This window comes from Hypanus sabinus, unplaced genomic scaffold (assembly GCF_030144855.1).
Source record: "Hypanus sabinus isolate sHypSab1 unplaced genomic scaffold, sHypSab1.hap1 scaffold_542, whole genome shotgun sequence".
Classification (NCBI taxonomy): Eukaryota; Metazoa; Chordata; class Chondrichthyes; order Myliobatiformes; family Dasyatidae; genus Hypanus; species Hypanus sabinus.
In genome coordinates this window covers 152710-176667 of record NW_026781403.1, presented here as the reverse complement: position 1 = coordinate 176667, position 23958 = coordinate 152710, and the positions used below count along the sequence as shown (strand labels likewise).

The window sequence follows — 23958 nt, the reverse complement described above, 5'->3', positions numbered from 1 at the left end:
AATGTGTGGTACAATTAAGAGATTGGTTGGTATGATGTTGTGGACATCACTGTGTCATGGCTGAAAGAAGGCCAAAGTTGGGAGCTTAACATCGAAGGATATGCTTTGTATCAAAAGGACAGGCAGAAAGGCATAGGTAGTGGTGTGGCTCTGTTGGTAAGAGATGGAATTACATCTTTAAAAAGAGGGGGCATATGGTCAGAGAATGTTGAATCTTTGTGGGTTGAATTAAGAAATTATAAGGGTAAAAAAAAACAATTTGGGAAACATACATAGGCCTCCAAATATTAACCAAGATGTGGGGTTGAGATTGCAAAGGAAGCTGGAAAAGGCGTGTAATAAGGGTAATGATGCAACCATAATGGGGGACTTCAGTATGTAAGGGGAAAATCAGGTTGGTGTTGGATCGCAAGGGAGAGAATTTGTTGAATACCTTTGAGGTGGCTTTTTAGAGCAGCTTGTACTTGAGCCTACTGGGAGAGGCCATCTTAGATTGGGTGTTGTGTAATAACCCAGGTGTTATTATGGAGCTTAGCATAAAGAAACCCTTTGGAAGCAGTGATCATAATATGATTGAATTCATACTGCAATTTAAGAGGTGTGAGAGAGGAGCTTGCCCAGGTGAATTGGAGGAGAATACTGATGGGGATGATGACAGAGCAAAGATGGCTGAAGTTTCTGGGAATAGTTCACAAGGTGCAGGATAGATATGTCCCACAGAAGAAGTTCTCAAATGGCAGGGGTAGGCAACCGTGGCTGACAAAGTTGAGGATTGGATAAAGCCAAGGAAAGGTAGCAAAAGTGAGTAGGAAATAGAATGATTGGGGAGCTTTTAAAATCCAACTAAAGGCAACTAAAAAAGCTATGAGAAGGGAAAAGATGAGATATGAGGGCAGAATAGCCAACAATATAAAGCAGGATACCAAAAGTTTTTTCAGTTATATAAAGAATAGAAGGGAGATGAGAGTTGATATTGGACCACTGGAAAATGATGCTAGTGAGGTAGTAATGGGGGACAAGGAAATGACAGATGAACTTAATGGGTACTTTGCATCTGTCTTCACTGTGGAAGGCACTAGCAGTGTGCCAGAGGTCTGTGAGTGTCAGGAAGCAGGAGTGAGTGCCACTGTTATTACAAAGGAAACAGTGTTAGGCAAAGTGAAAGGTCTTTAGGTGGATAAGTCACCTGGGCCAGATGGACTACATCCCAGAGTCCAGAGAGAGGTTGCTGAAGAGATAATAGATGCATTGGTCATGATCTTTCAAGAATCACTTGATTCTGGCATGGTTCCAGAAGACTAGAAAATTGCAAATATCATTCCACTCTTTAGGAAGGGAGGAAGGCAAAAGAAGGGAAATTATAGGCCAGTTAGCCTAACCTCAGTGGTTGGGAAAGTGTTGGAGTTGACTATTAAGGATGAGGTTTCGGGGTACTTGGAGACTAATGATAAAATAAATCAAAGTCAGCATGGTTTCTGTAAAGGAAAATCTTACCTGACAAATTTGTTAGAGTTCTACGAGGAAGTAACAAGCAGGGTAGACAAAGGAGAGGCAGTGGATGTCATTTACTTGGAATTTCAGAAGGTGTTTGATAAGGTGCCACACATGAGGCTGCTTAGCGAGATAAATTCCTATAGTGTTATAGGAAAGGTACTGGCATGGATGGAGGAATGGCTGACAGGCAGGAGACAGCAAGTGGGAATAAAATGGGGCTTTTTCTGGTTGGCTGCCAGTGACCAGTGGTGCTCCTCAGGGGTCAGTCTTGGGACCACTACTTTTCACATTGTTTGTCAATGATCTGGATAATGGAATTGATGGCTTTGTCGCGAAGTTTGTTGATGATATGAAGATGGGTGGAGGGGTAGGTAGTGCTGAGGAAGCAATGCGATTGCAGCAGGACTTAGACAAATTGGAAGAATGGGCAAGAAAGTGGCAGATGAACTCCAGAGTTGGGAAATGTATGATAATACGTTTTGATAAAAGGAACAATAGTGCAGACTGTTATCTAAATGGGGAGAAGGTTCAAACATCAGAGGTGCAGAGGGACTCATGCATGACACCCGGAGGGTTAATTCACAGGTTGAGTCTGTGGTAAAGAAGGCAAATGTAATGTTGGCATTTATTTCAAGGGGAATAGAATATAAAAACAAGGAGATAATGCTGAAGCTTTATAAGACACCAGTCAGGCTGCACTTGAAGTATTGTCAACAGTTTTGGGCCCCATATCTCAGAAAGGATGTGTGGTCATTGGATGATTCCAGGAATGAAAGGATTAACATATGAGGAGCATTTGGCAGCTTTGGGCCTGTACTCACTGGAATTTAGAAGAATACGTGGGAATCTTGTTGAAACCTACTGAATGTTGAAAGGACTAGATAGGGAGAGGATGGTTCCTACAGTGGGGGTATCCAGAACGAGAGGGCACAGCCTCAACATTGAGGAACGACCCTGTAGAACCGAGGTAAGGAGGAATTGTTTTAGCCAGAGGGTAGTGAATCTGTGGAATGCTCTGCCACAGACAAGTCTGTGGGTACACTTAAGGCAGAAGTTGATCTTTTCCTGATCGGTCAGGGCATCAAAGGATATGGCAAGAAGGCAAATGTACGGGGTTGAGTGGGATCCGGGATCAGCCATGATGGAATGGTGCAGCAGACTCAATGGGCTGAATGGCCTAATTCTGCTCCTATGCCTTATGAATATGTGTGAAATGGAGGGATTTGGGGCAAATGCAAACGGCAGGCAGTTAGTTTAGCAAAAACATAGTGGGCCAATTTCACACCCTGAAGTTCACGTTGGCCATGATTACTTTCTGTCTCACTTACAAATCCGCCCCCCCCCCCACACCAACACGACAGTTAACCATCTGCTTCTAGCTTTCTGCTACTTGTGATAGTGAAAACATCCTTCCCTCATCAATACAAGGCTGAAGAGGGCTTGGTTTGACCACCCCCCCCACCTGCACTCACTTGCCACTGGAGAAGGTGACAGTCCCTCTAACACGCACGACGGGGTGGGGGGGGTGCGGTCGTTGGCTGGGATTCTCGCTCCCCTGTCACTGGGAGCGGGACACTCTGTGGAAGGGCAGCCGCTGCCAGCTGAACTCTGGCCCAGGATCAATGTTCTGGGATAACCCCCGGCTTCCCCTACAGGTTCCACAGTCGGATGAACCTCCGGCTCTGTTTTACCAACGACAGCGACAGTGACAATGATACTGGGGATGCCAGTGAACCGTCTCCTGAAGACCCCGCACCTGAGGTACGAGCTTACTTTTATTTCTGGATTTATTTCGAGATACAGCATGTTATTAGGCCAATGAGACTGGATTGCCCAGTTACACCCATGTGATCAATTAATCATTGAAAGCCCCGCTTGTTTAAAAGTACAGAAGGGAGTTGACCAGTGGTGAGAGTGGCAGTGTCAGGCTTTGGCTCGAAAGAGACATTGGCTCTTTTGTTAAATTTCCCATTTTACATACTGTGTCAGGGGCACTTAGTGTAGTTTAGATGGCCGTTGTGGTTCTTCATGCTGGATGTTGGAGTTCTGGGAGACCCGGAGTCTCCAGGGAACTGCATCTGCGTGAAGAGCATCCGGCTGCAGCTACTTGAGGACCGTGTTAAGGATCTGGAGCAGCAGCTGGATGACCTCCGACTTGTACGGGAGAGAGAGGCGATCATCGATCGGAGTTGCGGGACAGTAGTCACCCTGAAGTTGCAGGAGGTGGGTAGCTGGGTGACTGACGGGAAAAGAAATGCGAGTTCGAATAGGCAGTTAGCACAGGGCACTCCAGTGACCGTGCCCCTCAATAATAAGAACACCGTTCTGGATATTGTTGTGGGGGATGACCTGCCAGGGGAACGCCACAGAGACTGGGTTGCTGGCACTGAGCGAGGGTCTGTGGTGCAGAGGGGAAGAGGGGAGCAGTAGTGATGGGAACTCAATGGTGAGGCGGACAGGACGTTCTCTGGACGTGAACAGGAAACCCGGATGGTACGTTGCCTCCCAGGTGCCAGGGTCAGGGACGTCTCGGATCACATCCACAGCATTTTGGAGAGGGAGGGAGAGCAGCCAGATGTCTTGGTACATATCGGTACAAACGACATAGGAAGGAAGAGCAAAGATCTCCTGAAGAGACAATTTAGAGAGCTAGGTAGAAAGCTGAGAAGCAGGACCTCCCAGGTAGTAATTTCTGGATTGCTACCTGTGCCGTGCACCAGTCAGGGTAGAAACAGGAAGATTTGGCAGATAAGTGCGTGGCTGAGAAGCTGGTGCAGGGGGCAGGGCTTCAAGTTCCTGGATCATTGGGATCCCTTCTGGGGGCAGTATGACCTGTTCAAAGGTGACGGGTTGCACCTGAACCCGAGGGGGGACCAATATTCTCGCAGGCAGGTTTGTCAGAGTTGTTGGGGAGGGTTTAAATTAATTTGGCAGGGGGTGTGGGAACCGGAGTGAAGGACAGATGGTAAAAAAGCAAAGGCAACTTGCAGTCAGAATGTCAGGAAGGGCAGGCAGATGATAGGAGAAGATTGCAGCCAGCAGGGTGAGTACCAGTGCGTTAGGGATATAGAATCAAAAAGGGTAGCAAATACAGTACTCAAAGTGTTGTATCTCAATGCACAGAGTATACAAAATAAGATGGGAGCAGTATTTCAGTGGAGTAAGGGAAATTACAGCGGTGTGAGGGATGAGTTGGCCAAAGTAAACTGGAAGGAGCTGCTGGCAGGGATGTCAGCAGAGCAGCAATGGCATGTGTTTCTGGGAAAATGGGGAAGGTGCAGGATAGGTGTATTCCAAAAACAAAGAAATACTCAAATGGTAAAATAGTACAACCATGGCTGACAAGGAAGTCAAAGCTATTGTAAAAGCAAAAGAAATGGCATACAAGGCAAAAATTCGTGGGAAGACAGAGGATTGGGAAGCTTTTAAAAACCTACAGAGAGCAACTAAAAGAATCATTAGGAGGGAAAAGATGAAATATGAAAGCAAGCTAGCAAACAATATCAAAGTCGAGAGTAAAAGCTTTTAAAATATGTTTTAAAAAAAAGAGGGATGAGAGTGGATATAGGACTGCTAGAAAATGAGGCCAGAGAAATAACAGGCAACAAGGAGATGGCAGATGAACTAAATGAGTATTTTGCATCAGTCTTCACTGTGGAAGACACTGGCAGTATGCCAGGTGTTGAAGGGTGTGAGGGAAGAGAGGTGAGTGCAGTTACTATTATAAGGGAGAAGGTGCTCAAAAAGCTGAAAGACCTGAAGGTACGTAAGTCACCCAGATCAGAGGAACTGCACCCTAGGGTTCTGAAAGAGGTAGCAGTAGAGATTGTGGTGGCATTAGAAATGATCTTTCAAAAATCATTGTATTCTAGCATGGTGCCAGAGGACTGATAAATTGCAGATGTTACTCCACTCTTTAAGACAGGAGGAAGACAGCAGAAAGGGAATTATAGACCAGTTATCCAGACCTCAGTGGCTGGGAAGATGTTGAAGTCAATTGTTAAGGATGAGGTGATGGAGTACTTGGACAAGATAAGACAAAGTCAGCATAGAAACATAGAAAATAGGTGCAGGAGTAGGCCCTTTGGCCCTTCGAGCCTGCACCACCATTGAGTATGATCATGGCTGATCATCCAACTCAAAACCCTGTACCTGCTTTCTCTCCATACCCCCTGATCCCTTTAGCCACAAGGGCCATATCTAACTTCCTCTTAAATATAGCCAATGAACCGGCCTCAACTGTTTCCTGTGGCAGAGAATTCCACAGATTCACCACTCTCTGTGTGAAGAAGTTTTTCCTCATCTCGGTCCTAAAAGGCTTCCCCTTTAACCTTAAACTGTGACCCCTCATTCTGGACTTCCCCAACATCGGAAACAATCTTCCTGCATCTAGCCTGTCCAATCCCTTTAGAATTTTATTTGTTTCAGTAAGATCCCCCCTCAATCTTCTAAATTCCAGTGAGTATAAGCCTAGTCGATCCAGTCTTTCTTCAAATGAAAGTCCTGCCATCCCAGGAATCAATCTGGTGAACCTTCTCTGTACTCCCTCTATGGCAAGAATGTCTTTCCTCAGATTAGGGGACCAAAACTGCACACAATACTCTAGGTGTGGTCTCACCAAGGCCTTGTACAACTGCAGTAGAACCTCCCTGCTCCTGTACTCAAATCCTTTTGCTATGAATGCCAACATACCATTTGCCTTTTTCACCACCTGCTGTACCTGCATGCCCACCTTCAATGACTGGTGTACAATGACACCCAGGTCTCGTTGCACCTCCCCTTTTCCTAATCGGCCACCATTCAGATAATAGTCTGTTTTCCTGTTCTTGCAACCAAAGTGGATAACCTCTCATTTATCCACATTAAATTGCATCTGCCATGAATTTGCCCACTCACCTAACCTATCCAAGTCACCCTGCATCCTCTTAGCATCCTCCTCACAGCTAACACTGCCGCCCAGCTTCGTGTCATCCACAAACTTGGAGATGCTGCATTTAATTCCCTCGTCTAAATCATTAATATACATTGTAAACAACTGGGGTCCCAGCACTGAGCATTGCGGTAACCCACTAGTCGCTGCCTGCCATTCTGAAAAGGTCCTGTTTACTCCCACTCTTTGCTTCCTGTCTGCCAACCAATTCTCTATCCACATCAATACCATACCCCCAATACCATGTGCTTTAAGTTTGCACACTAATCTCCTGTGTGGGACTTTGTCAAAAGCCTTTTGAAAATCTAAATATACCACATCCACTCGCTCTCCCCTATCCACTCTACTAGTTACATCTTCAAAAAATTCTATAAGATTTGTCAGACATGATTTTCCTTTCACAAATCCATGCTGACTTTGTCCGATGATTTCACCTCTTTCCAAATGTGCTGTTATCACATCTTTGATAACTGACTCTAGCATTTTCCCCACCACTGATGTCAGACTCACTGGTCTATAATTCCCCGGTTTCTCTCTCCCTCCTTTTTTAAAAAGTGGGGTTTCATTAGCCACCCCCCAATCCTCAGGAACTAATCCAGAATCTAAGGAGTTTTGAAAAATTATCACTAATCCATCCACTATTTTTTGGGCTACTTCCTTAAGCACTCTAGGATGCAGACTATCTGTCCCTGGGGATTTATCTGCCTTTAATCCCTTCAATTTACCTAACACCACTTCCCTACTAACATGTATTTCCTTCTGTTCCTCCATCTCACTAGACCCTCGGTCCCTTACTATTCCCGGAAGATTATTTATGTCCTCCTTAGTGAAGACAGAACCAAAGTAGTTATTCAATTGGTCTGCCATGTCTTTGTTCCCTATGATCAATTCTCCTGTTTCTGACTGTAAGGGACCGACATTTGTCTTTTTCTTTTTCTTTTCACATATCTATAAATCTTTTTCTTTTCACGTATCTATAAAAGCTTTTACAGTCAGTTTTTATGTTCCCTGCCAGCTTTCTCTCATAATCTTTTTTCCCTTCCCTAACTAACCCCTTTGTCCTCCTCTGCTGGTCTCTGAATTCCTCCCAGTCCTCAGGTGTGCCGCTTTTTCTGGCTAACTCATATGTTTCTTCTTTGGACTTGATACTAATTTCCCTTGTCAGCCACGGGTGCACTACCTTCCCTGGTTTATTCTTTTGTCAAACTGGGATGAACAATTGTTGTAGTTCATCCATGCGATCTTTAAATGCTTGCCATTGCATATCCACCGTCAACCCTTGAAGTATCATTTGCCAGTCTATCTTAGCTAATTCACATCTCATACCTTCAAAGTTACCCTTCTTTAAGTTCAGAACCTTTGTTTCTGAATTAACTATGTCACTCTCAATCTTAATGAAGAATTCCACCATATTATGGTCACTCTTACCCAAGGGGCCTTGCACAACAAGATTGCTAACTAACCCTTCCTCATTGCTCAATACCCAATCTAGAACGGCCTGCTCTCTCGTTGGTTCCTCGACATGTTGGTTCAGAAAACCATCCCGCATACATTCCAAGAAATCCTCTTCCTCAGCACCCTAACCAATTTGGTTCACCCAATCTATATGTAGATTGAAGTCACCCATTGTAGCTACTGTTCCTTTATTGCACACATTTCTAATTTCCTGTTTAATGCAATCCCTAACCTCACTACTACTGTTAGGTGGCCTGTACACAACTCCCACCAGCAGTTTCTGCCCCTTAGTGTTATGCAGCTCTACCCATATCAATTCCACATCCTCCAGGCTAATGTCCTTCCTTTCTATTGTGTTAATCTCCTCTCTAACCAACAATGCTACGCCACCTCCTTTTCTTTCCTGTCTATCCCTCCTGAATATTGAATATCCCTGAATCCTTGGTCACCCTGGAGCCATGTCTCTGCGATCTCTGTGATAAAAGAGGAAATTACAACACATTTGGATAGCAGTAGAAGGATCAGTCCAAGTCAGCATGGATTTATGAAGGGAAAATAATGCTTGACTAATCTTCTGGTTTTTTGAGGATGTAACTACGAAAATGGACAAGGGAGAGCCAGTGGATGTAGTGTACCTGGACTTCCAGAAAGCTTTTGATAAAGTCCCACATAGGAGATTAGTGGGCAAAATTAGGGCACATGGTATTGGGGACTGACATGGATTGAAAATTGGCTGTCTGACAGGAAACAAAGAGTAGTGATTAACGGGTCCCTTTCGGAATGGCAGTCTGTGACCAGTGGGGTACCGCAAGGTTCGGTGCTGAGACCACAGCTGTTTACAATATACATGAATGATTTAGATGAAGGGATTAAAAGTAATATTAGCAAATTTGCTGATTACGCAAAGCTGGGTGGCAGTGTGAAATGTCAGGAGGATGTTATAAGAATGCAGGGTGACTTGGACAGGTTGGGTGAGTGGGCAAATGTATGGCAGATGCAGTTTAATGTGGATAAATGTGAGGTTATCCACTTTGGTGGCAAGAACAGGAAGACAGATTACTATCTAAATGGAGTCAAGTTAGGAAAAGGGGAAGTTCAACGAGAACTAGGTGTTCTTGTACATCAGTCAATGAAAGCAAGCATGCAGGTACAGCAGGCAGTGAAGAAAGCTAATGGCATGCTGGCTTTTATAACAAGAGGAATTGAGTATAGGAGTAAAGAGGTCCTTCTGCAGCTGTACAGGGCCCTGGTGAGACCCCACCTGGAGTATTGTGTGCAGTTTTGGTCTCCAAATTTGAGGAAGGACATTCTTGCTATTGAGGGAGTGCAGCGTAGGTTCACAAGGTTAATTCCCAGAATGGCGGGACTGTCATATGTTGAAAGATTGGAGCGACTGGGCTTGTAGACACTGGAATTTAGAAGGATGAGAGGGGATCTGATTGAAATATATAAGATTGTTAAGGGATTGGACACACTGGAGGCAGGAAGTACGTTCCCGCTGATGGGTGAGTCCAGAACCAGAGGCCACAGTTTAAGAATAAGGGGTAGGCCATTTAGAACAGAGATGCAGAAAAACTTTTTCATCCAGAGAATGGTGGATATGTGGAATGTTCTGCCCCAGAAGGCAGTGGAGGCCAAGTCTCTGGATGCATTCAAGAGAGAGTTAGATAGAGCTCTTATAGATAGCGGGGTCAAGGGATATGGGGAGAGGGCAGGAACAGGGTACTGATTGTGTATGATCAGTCACAATCACAGTGAATGGCGGTGCTGGCTAGAAGGGCCGAATGGCCTACTCCTGCACCTATTGTCTATTGTCTATTATCCCAACTATATCATATTCATTCATAACTGTCTGCACATTCAATTCATCCACCTTGTTACAAATGCTCCTCGCATTGACACACAAAGCCTTCAGGCTTGTTTTTACAACACTCTTAGCCCTTATACAATTATGTTGAAAAGTGGCCCTTTTTGCTTTTTGCCCTGGATTTGCCTGCCTGCCACTTTTACTTTTCACCTTACTACTTTTTGCTTCTACACTCATTTTACACCCCTCTGTCTCTCTGTACTTGTTCCCATCCCCCGCCACATTAGTTTAAATCATCCTGAACAGCGGTAGCAAATGCTCCCCCTAGGACATTGGTTCCAGTCCAGCCCAGGTGCAGACCGACCTGTTTATACCAGTCCCACCTCCCCCAGAACTGGTTCCAATGCCCCAGAAATTTGAATCCCTCCCCCTTGTACCATTTTTCAAGCCACGTATTCAACTGAAATATTCTCCTATTTCTACTCTGACTAGCACGTGGCACTGGTAGTAATCCAGAGATTATTACCTTTGTGGTCTTACTTATTGGTTTATCTCCTAACTCCTAAATTCACCTTCTAGGGCATCATCCCATTTTTTTGCCTATATCGTTGGTACCTACGTGCACCACGACCACTGGCTGTTCACCCTCCCACTCCAGAATGTCCTGCAGCCACTCAGAGACATCCTTGACCCTTGCACCAGGGAGGCAACATACCATCCTGGAGTCTCGTTTGCGGCCGCAGAAATGCCTATCTATTCCCCTTACAATCGAATCCCCTATCACTATAGCTCTCCCACTCCTTTTCCTTCCCTCCTGTGCCGCAGAGCCACCCATGGTGCAATGAACTCGGCTGCTGCTGCCTTCCCCTGATGAGACATCTCCCCCAACAGTATCCAAAACAGTATATCTGTTTAGGAGGGAAATGACCCCAGGGGTCTCCTGCACTACCTGCCTACTGCTACACTGTCTAGTGGCCACCCCTTCCCTTTCTGCCTGTGTAGCCTTTACCTGTGGTGTGGCCAACTCACTGAACGTGCTATTCACGACTTTCTCAGCATCGTGGATGCTCCAGTATGAATCCAATTGCAGCTCCAGACGCTCAATGCGGTCTGCCAGAAGCTGCAGCTGGACACACTTTCTGCACACATAGTCGTCAGGGACACTGGAAGTATCCCTGATTTCCCACATGCTGCAGGATAAACAAACCACGATCTCAGCTGCCATGACCTACCCCATACTTGCCTCAACTTTTGAAACTTTCTCCTTTGAAAGGAACTTACCCGGCCTTACCTCACTTGGAGTGAAGCTCGTCCTCAGCCTCTGCTCGCCGAAGCCTCTGGAGACAAAGCCTTCCTACTCTGTCTCCCTCTACTCCGTCGCCCGCTACAATGTTACCCGCTCCGTCTAACTGTTCTCTTTAAATACTCCCACTGCCTCACGGTCCGACTTACACGCACTTGTGCAGCCATGCCCCCGTTAAACTGCCGAAGAAAATGCCGAAGCATGGTTTCCTTCAAGGAAAATCCTGCCTGACGAACCTGTTGGAATTCCTTGGGGAGATTATATTAGGATAGATGAAGGGGATGCAATGGATGATATATTTTTGGACTTCTAAATGCCTTTGATAAGGTGCCACACATGAGGCTGCTTGCCAAGTTAAGAGCCCGTGGTATTACAGGAAAATTCCTGACACGGTTAGAGCATCAGCTGATTGGTAGGGGGCAGTGAGCAGGAATGAAATGATCCTTTTCTGGTTGGCTGCCAGTGGTATTCTGCGGTTATTTTTATGCTGTTGCCAAGTTTGCAGATGATACGTAGATTGGTTGAGGGGCAGGTAGCGTTGAGGAAACAGGAAGGCTGCAAAAGGACTTAGGCAAATTAGGAGTATGGGCAAGAAAGTGGCAAATGAAATACAATGTTGGAAAATGCATGGTCATGGTAGAAGAAATAAATATGTAGACTATTTTCTAAATGGGGAGAAAATCCAAAACTCTGAGATGCAAAGGGAATTGGGGAGTCTTTGTGCAGAACACCTTAAAGGTTAACTTGCAGATAGAGTCGGTAGTGAGGAAGGCAAATGCAGTGTTAGCATTCATTTCGAGAGATCTAGAATACAAGAGCAGGGATGTGATGCTGAGGCTTTATAAGGCACTGGTGAGGCCTCACCTTGAGTATTGTGAACAGTTTTGTGCTCCTCAACTAAGAAAAGATGTGCTGGCATTGGAGAGGGTTCAGAGGAGGTTCACGAGCATGATTCTGGGAATGAAAGGGTTATGATATGAGGAACATTTGAAGGCTCTAGGTCTGTACTCGCTGGAACTTAGAAGGATGAGGGGGAACCTCATTGAAATCTTTTGAATGTTAAAAGGCGTAGACAGAGTAGATGTGGATGGGATATTTTCCATGGCACGGGAGTCTAGGACAAGAGGGGCAACTTCAGGATAGAGGGGCATCCATTTAGAACAGAGACACAGAGAAATGTCTTTAGCCAGAGGGTGGTGAATTTGTTACCACAGGCAGCTGTGGAAGCCAGGTCTTTGGGTGTATTTAAGGCAGAGCAAGCTGATATGTTCTTGATTGGACACGGCATTAGAGGCTACAGGGAGAAGGCCGGGGAGTGGGGCTGAGAGGGATAATAGATCAGCCATGATGGAATGGCAGAACAGACTCGATGGGTTGAGTGGCCTAATTCTGCTCCTGTGTCTGACGGTCTAATACGGTGAGAAATGTTACCCATTCGGATTACCAGAACACTGAGACGGTGCGGAGTGAAAAGCAATAACATAATGTAGTATTTAAGTCACAGAGAAGGTGAGGTGCATATTGATAGTAAGGTGTGAGGGCCACGACAAGGTAGATTGTCAGATCAAGTCCATTTTATCGTACTAGTGGACTGTTCAAGAATCTTATGACAGCGGGATAGAAGATGTCCCTCAGCCTTGTGGTTGGTGCTTTCAGACTGAAGTATCTCCTGCCCGATGGGTGAGGGGAGAAGAGAGGACGACTGGGGATGATAATGCCTTTGATTCCGCTGGCTGCTTCACCGGGGCGGTGAGAAATGTAGGCAGTTGTCCATGGAGGGGAAGCTGGCTTCCGTAATGTGCTGTAACTCCGTTCAGTGCTTTGCTGTCACGGACAGAGCGGTTCCCGCCCCCAGCCACGATGCGCCTGGATGGGATACTCCGGATGAGGGAAGGTTGGGGTCGCGGGTGGATGATGATATCTCGGAGGCGTTGGGCTGTGCAGCCTTGCTGACCGGGTGTGCCTGGTTTGTCTCCTTTGCAGCTGGCGGCTGGAGAAACCTCGGAGGCTGAGAGAGCTCTGCTCGCCCACAAGAGGGAGCTGGAACGGGAGGCCAAGCGGAGCCTTGCCCTGGTCAAGAGGCAGCTCGACCTGGAGAGGCAGCGGCAACAAGAGCACGCGGTGAGTGGCAGCTGCAGGCAACCCCCAGGGCACTCCGCTCCCCGATGCCCCACCCAGTCCGGCAACCTCTATAGAGAGTTGTGGTCACAGTGCAGCACGCCACAGGAACCATCCTCCCCTCCAGGGACTCTGTCCACACTGCACGCTGCCTGCAGAATCAAAGACACTCACCCACCCCAGACATTCTCTCTTCTCCCTCTCCAGTCGGGCAGAAGATACAAAAGCCCGAAAGTAGTCGGCCCTCCTTATCCGCGGATTCCGTGTGTGCGGACTCAACCAACCGCGGATCGGGAAAACCCAGAAGTTCTCTCTCTCCAGCACTCGTTGCTTGAGCATGTACAGACTATTTTTTCTTGTCATTTTTCCCCTAAACAATACAGTATAACAACTATTCACATAGCATTTACATTGTATTAGGTATTATAAGAAATCTAGAAATGACTTAAAGGTACAGGCAGTCCCCGGGTTATGAATGAGTTCCATTCCATCTTTAAGTCAGATTTGAAGCCGGAACAGGTACATCCGGTATTATTTAGCGTCAGTTAGTCAGATGTTTTTCTTAGTATATAGTACATATTTTACCTTTCTATGCATATAAAACACTTAAGAAACATACATATTTCAATAATTAATCCACTGTGTTGCTTAGTAATAATCGTAGCTTTCATCAGGGCAGGGCTTTTCACATTCTCCACTAAAATTGTTCCGATTGTTGACGCTTTTCCAATGTCCAACGACGTCTCACCTCTTTCCGATCGCTTTATTACTTCCACCTTATTTTCAATTGCGATCGTGATTATTTTTGTGAACGGAAACACTGCGGATTCAGAGCTACGCCGCCAGGTCCTAATGTCCACCACACAGAGACACGTTAAATAAAGTCCGGGGTTCCGCTGGGTCCTAAAGACCACTGCACTGATACATGTTAAATAAGGGACTTGAACATCTGCGAATTTTGGTAGCCGCAGGGGGTCCTGGAACCAATCCCCCACAGATAAAGAGGGCCAACTGTATATACCACCAGGCTCAAGGACAGCGTCTATCCCACTGTTACAAGTCTATTGAACGGTTCCCCAGTACAATACGATGCACTCTTGGCCTCCCAATCACCCCGTTGTGATCTTGCACCTTATTATCTGTATGCACTGCACTCTCTCTGTAGCTGTTACACTCTATTCTGCATTCTGTTATTGTTTTACCTCAATGCACCGTGTAATGATCTGATCTGTATGAACAGTACTCAAGACAAGATTGTCACTGTATCTCGGTATATGTGAGAATAATAAAACAATTCCATTTCCAATTTCTGCTCCCAGCCAGGAGCTTATGAGTTCAAATCACAACTTGGAGACTCAAGCCAGTCCTCGAGGGTGAGGGAGGTCTGTGCTGCGGAGGGGCGGTGAGGGGGGAGGTCTGTGCTGCGGAGGGGCGGTGAGGGGGGAGGTCTGTGCTGTGGAGGGGCGGTGAGGGGGGAGGTCTGTGCTGCAGAGGGGCGGTGAGGGGGATGTCTGTGCTGCGGAGGGGCGGTGAGGGGGGGAGGTCTGTGCTGCGGAGGGGCGGCGAGGGGGGAGGTCTGTGCTGCGGAGGGGCGACGAGGGGGGAGGTCTGTGCTGCGGAGGGGCGGCGAGGGGGATGTCTGTGCTGCGGAGGGGCAACGAGGGGGGAGGTCTGTGCTGCGGAGGGGCGGCGAGGGGGATGTCTGTGCTGCGGAGGGGCAGCGAGGGGGGAGTTCTGTGCTGCGGAGGGGCGGCGAGGGGGGAGTTCTGTGCTGCGGAGGGGCGGCAAAGGGGAGGTCTGTGCTGCGGAGGGGTGGCGAGGGGGAGGTCTGTGCTGAGGAGGGGCGGTGAGGGGGAGTTCTGTGCTGCAGAGGGTGTGTATGGTTTTAGACAGAAATTTGTGCTCCCTAAGGCAAGTCCCTAAGAGCCGAACGTCACTGTTTTTATGTGTACAGTGAACAGCTCGTCTTGCACACAGTTCGTACAGATCAGATCATTACACGGTGCATCGAGGTAGAACAATAACAGAATGCAGAATAAAGTGTAACAACTCCAGAGAAAGTGCAGTGCAGGTCAGCGATGAAGATCATAATGAGGTAGACTGCGAGGTGAAGAGTCAACTTTTCACACGAGGAAACCATTCAGTAACCGATACCAGCAGCGTAGAAGCTGTCTCTGAGCCTGGTAGTCTGTGCCTTCAGGCTTTTGTACTTCTCCCCGATGGGAGGGGGGAGAGTCTGGGGAGTGCGGGTCTTTGGTTGTGCTGGCTGCTTCTCTGGGGCAGCGAGACAGTGGAGGGGGGGCTGGTTTCTCTGAGCTGTGTCCACACCTCTGGGCAGTTTTCGGCAGTCACGAGCAGAGGAGCTACCACCTCAGCTGTGATGCACCTGGAGAGGGCACTTTCTGTGGTGCATCGATGAGAATTGGTGAGAGTCGATGGGGATGTGCCCAGTGTCTTTAGCCTCCTGGGGAAGTAAAGGCGCTGGCATATTGAAGAGAAGGGAAATTCTCCCCAACAGCCTGAGCTCAGTACGTATCCTTTGTACCAAACGTCATCAGGTCACTCTCCGAATCTGTGAGTTGGTAACTTTCTACCTACTTTTCCCAGAGGAAAAGTCTGGGACTTGAACTGGCCCTCTGGTGGTACAGTGGCATAATGGCCCCAAACAGTCCTTCCAGGTGAAGCAACACTTCACCTGCAAATCTGCCGGGGTCCTCTATTGTGTCTGGTGCTCCTGAAGCAGCCTCCTCTACATCGGCGACACCCGTAGCAAGCTGGGGGACCTCCAATCCATCTGCCAAAAGCAGAATTTCCTAGTGGCCAAATATTTTAATTCCCATTCCTGTCCCGACATGGTCTCCTCTTGTGCCACAATGAGGCCACCCTTATGGTGGAGGAACAACGACTTCTAGTCCATCTGGGAGGCCTCCAACCTGATGGCATGAACATCGATTTCAACTTCCGGTAAACAAAAACTACCCAACCCCTCCGCTCTTCTTCTATTCCCTAGCCACTCCACTCTTACCTCTTCTCAACTGCCTATCACCTCCCCCTGGGTTCCCACCTCCTTCCTTTTCTCCTCTGGTCCACTCCCCTCTCCTGTCAGAATCCTTCATCTCCAGCCCATTATCCTTCGAACTTACCTGGCTTCACCGATCACCTTCCAGCTATCCTCCTCCCTCCACTGCCCCCCAGCTTTTGATTCTGGAGTCTCCCCCTTCCTTACCAGTCCCGATGGAGGGTCTCGGCCTGAAATGACGACTGTTTATTCATTTCTGTAGGTGCTGCCTGGCCTGCTGAGTTCCTCCAGCATTTTGTGCGTGTGTTGATTTCACAGTTAGTGCGATTTCTTTCCCGTGTGAGCGCTCACTGATCAGGGGCCCATTCCCACTGCAGCCTGTGAGGAGTTTGAATGTAGGTTTCCTCCCGCACCCCAGAACGACATACAGACCAGGGTTAGTAAATTGTGGCCGCGCTGTGGAAGTGTGGCAACCCTTGCAGGCTGCCCGTAGCACACCACAAACATCACATTTCGCTGACGTTGGGATGTAAATGTGCCAAGCAAAGCTAATTTTTAAAAATCTTAGCAAGCGAGCTGCTTTGCGAGCGAAGGTTGCCCTTTCCCTTCACCGACGTTGTTCCGCTTCTGTGTCCTCAGTCCCTGGGGAGAGGGCCCCTGACTCCCAGCGACCTGTGGGAGATGTCTCTGCTCCAGCTTCAGGATCTACGGGCCAGTGTCTTCACTAAGATTCACTGTAAGTCCAGGGCTGTGGGGGGGCAGGAGGGCTGACAGCGTACGGCGGTGGGAGTGGGGACAGGGGACAAAGAGAGGAAAGTGACAGTGCGAGGGGCTGAGGAGGGGAGAGTGATGGTGCGAAGGGCTGAGGAGGGGGAGTGACAATGTGAGGGGCCAAGGAGGGGGAGTGACAGTGTGAGGGGCCAAGGAGGGGAGGGTGACGGTGTGAGGGGCTGAGGAGGGGGAGTGACAGTGTGATAGGTTCCTAATGTATCAGAGTGGACTTATGTCAGTTTTTCAATTTTGGGTTCCACAGGGCAACTTTGAGAAAATGTGGAGTGAGCTTTACTCTCTGCCTATCTCTGGGAGTGTGTGGAGGGAGCTTCATTCTGTGTCTGACCCCCGGAGTGTGTGATGGGACGGTGTGGAGGGAGCTTCACTCTGTGTCTGACCCCGGGAGTGTGTGATGGGACGGTGTGGAGGGAGTTTCACTCTGTCTGACCCCGGGAGTGTGTGATGGGACCATGTGGAGGGAGATTCACCCCGTGTCTGACCCTGGGAGTATGTGATGGGACGGTGTGGAGGGAGATTCACTCTGTGTCTGACCCCGGGAGTGTGTGATGGGACGGTGTAGAGGGAGTTTCACTCTGTGTCTGATCCCGGGAGTGTGTGATGGGACGGTGTAGAGGGAGTTTCACTCTGTGTCCGACCCCGGGAGTGTGTGATGGGACAGTGTAGAGGGAGTTTCACTCTGTGTCTGACCCCGGGAGTGTGTGATGGGACGGTGTAGAGGGAGTTTCACTCTGTGGCTGACCCCAGGAGTGTGTGATGGGACGGTGTGGAGGGAGTTTCACTCTGTGTCTGACCCCGGGAGTGTGTGATGGGACAGTCGCTGCTTGTGAGAATGTATTTGTTCAATGTGAGAATTTATTGATGTGTGAGAATATATTTGTCTGATGTGAGAATTTATTGATGTGGATGAGGAGTGGGTAGAATATAGAAAAGTTAGGATGAATGATTACGGGAACGTTGGAGGGAGTCAGGATGGGATGAGAACGGGAGCCGGGGTGACTCCGTTTGGGGAGTGTGCAGCTGCTGATGGGTTGACCACTAGAGGGCAGTCACACTTCGTGCCTGCACTCTATGGTTTGGGATCTCTGTGGGGCCCCTCTGCTCCAGGTATTTTTGGGATGTTCTATGTCAGGGTGGGTTTACAGATTGAGGGGAGGAGTCTAAAACTGAGTGGTTCTGGCATTGCTGGCGTCTCCCAGTCTCTTGCTGTGATATGGAAGCCCTGCCCAGGGGAAAGGACTGAGGGAGTGCTGCCCTGATGGAGTCTTGCCTTGGTCAACGTCCAGACCCGGCCACGGAAAGAGGAGCCCTGGGACTGTTCAGACATAGAGCTGCAGTAAATTAGAATCAGATGTGAAAATTACTGTTTTGTGTCAGCAGCATAGTGCAAAGATGGAAAATTACTATAAATTACAAAATAGATAAAGAGTGGAAACACAAAGGAATAATCAGGTGAGGGTCAAGGGTTCATGGACCATTCAGAAATCTGATGGCAACAGGAAGAAGCTGTTGTTGAACTTTGAGGTGTGGGTCTACAGGCTGCTGGCCCTCCTGCATCGAGAAGTGGGCACAGCCCAGATGGTCGGGTGTCTGATGATGGACATCACCGTCCCAATATGGGAAACTTCCTCTCCACGTCCACTCTATCTAGACCTCTCCATATTCCATGAGTTTCAGTAGGTCTTCTAAACTCTAGTAAGAACAGGCCATTAAATATTCTTCATATATTAACACTTTTATTCTCATAAGCCTCCTCTGAAACTGTAATTTAATCATCTCTGTTCTAAAAATACTCTGTAAATTCTATAGGAGGTTTAGTTATCTGGTCCTATATTCTCCTACCATAGAAACATTCTCTCCATGTCCACTCTATCTTGGCCTTCGATATTCGACAGGTTTCGGTTGGTCCTCCCTTGTTCTTCCAGACTCCAGGGAGTACAGGCCATCAAACACTTTCCATACATTAACCCTTTCATTCTCTCTGGACTCTCCAATGTCAGCACTTCTCTTCTTAGATACGGGGCCCAAAGCCGTTCGCAATACTCCCAGGTGTGGTCTGACCAATGCCTTTTAAAGCATCAGTGTTACAGCTTTGATTTTGTATTCTAGTCTTCGCAAAATAAATGCTAATGTTGCTTTTGCCTTCCTCTCCACAGACTCAACCTGCAAATTAATCTTGCACAAGGTCGCCCAAGTCCCCATTGCACTTCACATTTTTGAATTTTCTCTCCACTTGGAAAATATTCCGCACTTTTATTTCTCCTACGAAAGTGCATGTCCATACACTTCCCAACACTTTATTCCATCTGCCATTTCTTTGCCCATTCTCCAAATCTGTCCATGCCCTTCTGCAGGCTCCCTGCTTTCTCAACACTACCTGCCCCTCCACCTATCTTCGTATCATCCACAAACTTGGCCACAATGCCATCACTTCCGTCCGTCGTCCAGATCATGAACATATAACTTGAAAGATGCCTTTCATGGGGGGGGGGGGGGCAGGGGTTGCTCTTCTGACAGAAGTCGATCTGTGGTGCTGGGGTCTCGTAGTGGGTGGTCAGCACTGACCTTTGACCCGGTCTGGCTCCAACCCCTAGGCCTGAACACCCAGCTGATGGAACTGTTGGAGGTGCGTGATGACCTGAAGACAGAGCAGGATGCCATGCTGGTGGAAATTGGGGACTTAACGCATTGAGTTCAACTCTGGGTGAGTGAACAGATCTCTGAAAGGAGTCAGACACTAGCAGTCTCACCTTAAAATGGATACAGGTCACACCATAACTCTATACATTCATATTTCAACCCCTCTACACACTTCCATGTCTTCTTAATCTCTTCTGGTTCATATAGCCTTCCCAGTCCCCATGACCCCCTCTGGCCCATAATCGCTCCCTGTCTTTATAACCCCTTCTGTTCCCTATCCCCTACCTGTCTCCGTATCCCCCTCCGGCCCCTACACCCCTCCCTGTCTCTGTAACCCCCTCCGGCCCCTACACCCCTCCATGTCTCTGTAACCCCCTCAATCCCCTACACCCTTCCCTGCCTCTGTAACCCCCTCCATCCCCTACACCCCTCCCTGTCTCTGTAACCCCCTCCAGCCCCTACTCCTCTCCCTGTCTTTGTAACCCCCTCCATCCCCTACACCTCTCCCTGTCTCTGTAACCCCCTCCATCCCCTACTCCCCTCCCTGTCTCTGTAACCCCCTCCATCCCCTACACTTCTCCGTCTCTGTAACCCCCTCCACCCCCTACACCTCTCCCTGTCTCTGTAACCCCCTCTATCCCCTACACCCCTCCCTGTCTCTGTAACCCCCTCCATCCCCTACACCCCTCCCTGTCTCTGTAACCCCCTCCATCCCCTACACCTCTCCCTATCTCTGTAACCCCCTCAATCCCCTACACCCCTCCTTGTCTCTGTAACCCCATCCATCCCCTACACCCCTCCCTGTCTCTGTAAACCCCTCCATCCCCTACACCCATCCCTGTCTCTGTAACCCCCTCCATCCCCTACACCCCTCCCTGTCTCTGTAACCCCCTCCAGCCCCTACTCCTCTCCCTGTCTTTGTAACCCCCTCCATCCCCTACACCTCTCCCTGTCTCTGTAACCCCCTCCATCCCCTACACCCCTCCTTGTCTCTGTAACCCCATCCATCCCCTACACCCCTCCCTGTCTCTGTAACCCCCTCCATCCACTACACCCCTCCCTGTCTCTGTAACCCCCTCCATCCACTACACCCCTCCCTGTCTCTGTAACCCCCTCAATCCCCTACATCCCTCCCTGTCTCTGTAACCCCCTCCGGCCCCTACACCCCTCCCTGTCTCTGTAAACCCCTCCATCCCCTACACCCATCCCTGTCTCTGTAACCCCCTCCATCCCCTACACCCCTCCCTGTCTCTGTAACCCCCTCAATCCCCTACACCCCTCCCTGTCTCTGTAACCCACTCCATCCCCTACACCCCTCCCTGTCTCTGTAACCTCCTCCATCCCCTACACCCCTCCCTGTCTCTGTAACCCCCTCCGGCCCCTACTCCTCTCCCTGTCTTTGTAACCCCCTCCATCCCCTACACCTCTCCCTGTCTCTGTAACCCCCTCCATCCCCTACACCCCTCCCTGTCTCTGTAACCCCCTCCATCCCCTACACCTCTCCCTGTCTCTGTAACCCCCTCCATCCCCTACTCCCCTCCCTGTCTCTGTAACCCCCTCCATCCCCTACACTTCTCCGTCTCTGTAACCCCCTCCACCCCCTACACCTCTCCCTGTCTCTGTAACCCCCTCTATCCCCTACACCCCTCCCTGTCTCTGTAACCCCCTCCATCCCCTACACCCCTCCCTGTCTCTGTAACCCCCTCCATCCCCTACACCTCTCCCTATCTCTGTAACCCCCTCAATCCCCTACACCCCTCCTTGTCTCTGTAACCCCATCCATCCCCTACACCCCTCCCTGTCTCTGTAAACCCCTCCATCCCCTACACCCATCCCTGTCTCTGTAACCCCCTCCATCCCCTACACCCCTCCCTGTCTCTGTAACCCCCTCCAGCCCCTACTCCTCTCCCTGTCTTTGTAACCCCCTCCATCCCCTACACCTCTCCCTGTCTCTGTAACCCCCTCCATCCCCTACACCCCTCCTTGTCTCTGTAACCCCATCCATCCCCTACACCCCTCCCTGTCTCTGTAACCCCCTCCATCCACTACACCCCTCCCTGTCTCTGTAACCCCCTCAATCCCCTACATCCCTCCCTGTCTCTGTAACCCCCTCCGGCCCCTACACCCCTCCCTGTCTCTGTAAACCCCTCCATCCCCTACACCCATCCCTGTCTCTGTAACCCCCTCCATCCCCTACACCCCTCCCTGTCTCTGTAACCCCCTCAATCCCCTACACCCCTCCCTGTCTCTGTAACCCACTCCATCCCCTACACCCCTCCCTGTCTCTGTAACCTCCTCCATCCCCTACACCCCTCCCTGTCTCTGTAACCCCCTCCGGCCCCTACTCCTCTCCCTGTCTTTGTAACCCCCTCCATCCCCTACACCTCTCCCTGTCTCTGTAACCCCCTCCATCCCCTACACCCCTCCCTGTCTCTGTAACCCCCTCCATCCCCTACACCCCTCCCTGTCTCTGTAACCTCCTCCATCCCCTATACCCCTCCCTGTCTCTGTAACCCCCTCCATCCACTACACCCTGTCTCTGTAACCCCCTCCACCCCCTACACCTCTCCCTGTCTCTGTAACCCCCTCCATCCCCTACACCCCTCCCTGTCTCTGTAACCCCCTCCATCCCCTACACCTCTCCCTGTCTCTGTAACCCCCTCCATCCCCTACACCCCTCCCTGTCTCTGTAAACCCCTCCATCCCCTACACCCCTCCCTGTCTCTGTAACCCTCTCCATCCAGTACACTCCTCCCTGTCTCTGTCACCCCCTCCATCCCCTACACCCCTCCCTGTCTCTGTAACCCCCTCCACCCCCTACACCTCTCCCTGTCTCTGTAACCCCCTCCATCCCCTACACCCCTCCCTGTCTCTGTAACCCCCTCCATCCCCTACACCTCTCCCTGTCTCTGTAACCCCCTCCACCCCCTACACCCCCCCTCTCTGTAACCCCCTCCATCCCCTACACCCCTCCCTGTCTCTGTAACCCCCTCCATCCCCTACACCTCTCCCTGTCTCTGTAACCCCCTCCATCCCCTACACCCCTCCCTGTCTCTGTAACCCCCTCCATCCCCTACACCCCTCCCTGTCTCTGTAACCCCCTCCATCCCCTACACCCCTCCCTGTCTCTGTAACCCCCTCCACCCCCTACACCTCTCCCTGTCTCTGTAACCCCCTCCATCCCCTACACCCCTCCCTGTCTCTGTAACCCCCTCCATCCCCTACACCTCTCCCTGTCTCTGTAACCCCCTCCATCCCCTACACCCCTCCCTGTCTCTGTAACCCCCTCCATCCCCTACACCTCTCCCTGTCTCTGTAACCCCCTCCATCCCCTACACCCCTCCCTGTCTCTGTAACCCCCTCCATCCCCTACACCTCTCCCTGTCTCTGTAACCCCCTCCACCCCCTACACCTCTCCCTGTCTCTGTAACCCCCTCCATCCCCTACACCCCTCCCTGTCTCTGTAACCCCCTCCATCCCCTACACCTCTCCCTGTCTCTGTAACCCCCTCCATCCCCTACACCCCTCCCTGTCTCTGTAACCCCCTCCATCCCCTACACCTCTCCCTGTCTCTGTAACCCCCTCCATCCCCTACACCCCTCCCTGTCTCTGTAACCCCCTCCATCCCCTACACCTCTCCCTGTCTCTGTAACCCCCTCCATCCCCTACACCTCTCCCTGTCTCTGTAACCCCCTCCACCCCCTACACCTCTCCCTGTCTCTGTAACCCCCTCCATCCCCTACACCTCTCCCTGTCTCTGTAACCCCCTCCATCCCCTACACCCCTCCCTGTCTCTGTAACCCCCTCCATCCCCTACACCCCTCCCTGTCTCTGTAACCCCCTCCATCCACTACACCCCTCCCTGTCTCTGTAACCCCCTCAATCCCCTACATCCCTCCCTGTCTCTGTAACCCCCTCCGGCCCCTACACCCCTCCCTGTCTCTGTAAACCCCTCCATCCCCTACACCCATCCCTGTCTCTGTAACCCCCTCCATCCCCTACACCTCTCCCTGTCTCTGTAACCCCCTCCATCCCCTACACCCCTCCCTGTCTCTGTAACCCCCTCCATCCCCTACACCTCTCCGTCTCTGTAACCCCCTCCACCCCCTACACCCCTCCCTGTCTCTGTAACCCCCTCAATCCCCTACACCTCTCCCTGTCTCTGTAACCCCCTCCATCCCCTACACCCCTCCCTATCTCTGTAACCCCCTCCATCCCCTACACCCCTCCCTATCTCTGTAACCCCCTCCATCCCCTACACCCCTCCCTGTCTCTGTAACCCCCTCCATCCCCTACACCCCTCCCTATCTCTGTAACCCCCTCCATCCCCTACACCCCTCCCTGTCTCTGTAACCCCCTCCATCCCCTACACCCCTCCCTGTCTCTGTAACCGCCTCCATCCC

General features: G+C 50.0%; 1 protein-coding gene across 2 annotated transcripts in view; it reads left to right on the top strand.

The window, feature by feature from the left end:
* The window catches only part of LOC132389348 (schwannomin-interacting protein 1-like), a 29724-nt gene that overhangs the window by 3885 nt on the left and 1881 nt on the right, over positions 1–23958 (top strand). Inside the window, exons 4-7 of one of the 2 annotated variants that reach the window (XM_059961858.1) lie at positions 3150–3255; positions 12973–13110; positions 16766–16862; positions 19510–19619. In XM_059961858.1, the coding sequence (XP_059817841.1) occupies positions 3150–3255; positions 12973–13110; positions 16766–16862; positions 19510–19607 (439 nt within the window). In that variant the 3' untranslated portion in view covers positions 19608–19619. Of the gene's footprint in view, positions 1–3149; positions 3256–12972; positions 13111–16765; positions 16863–19509; positions 19620–23958 lie in introns of those variants that run through there. The other variant, XM_059961859.1, reaches the window with a different exon arrangement.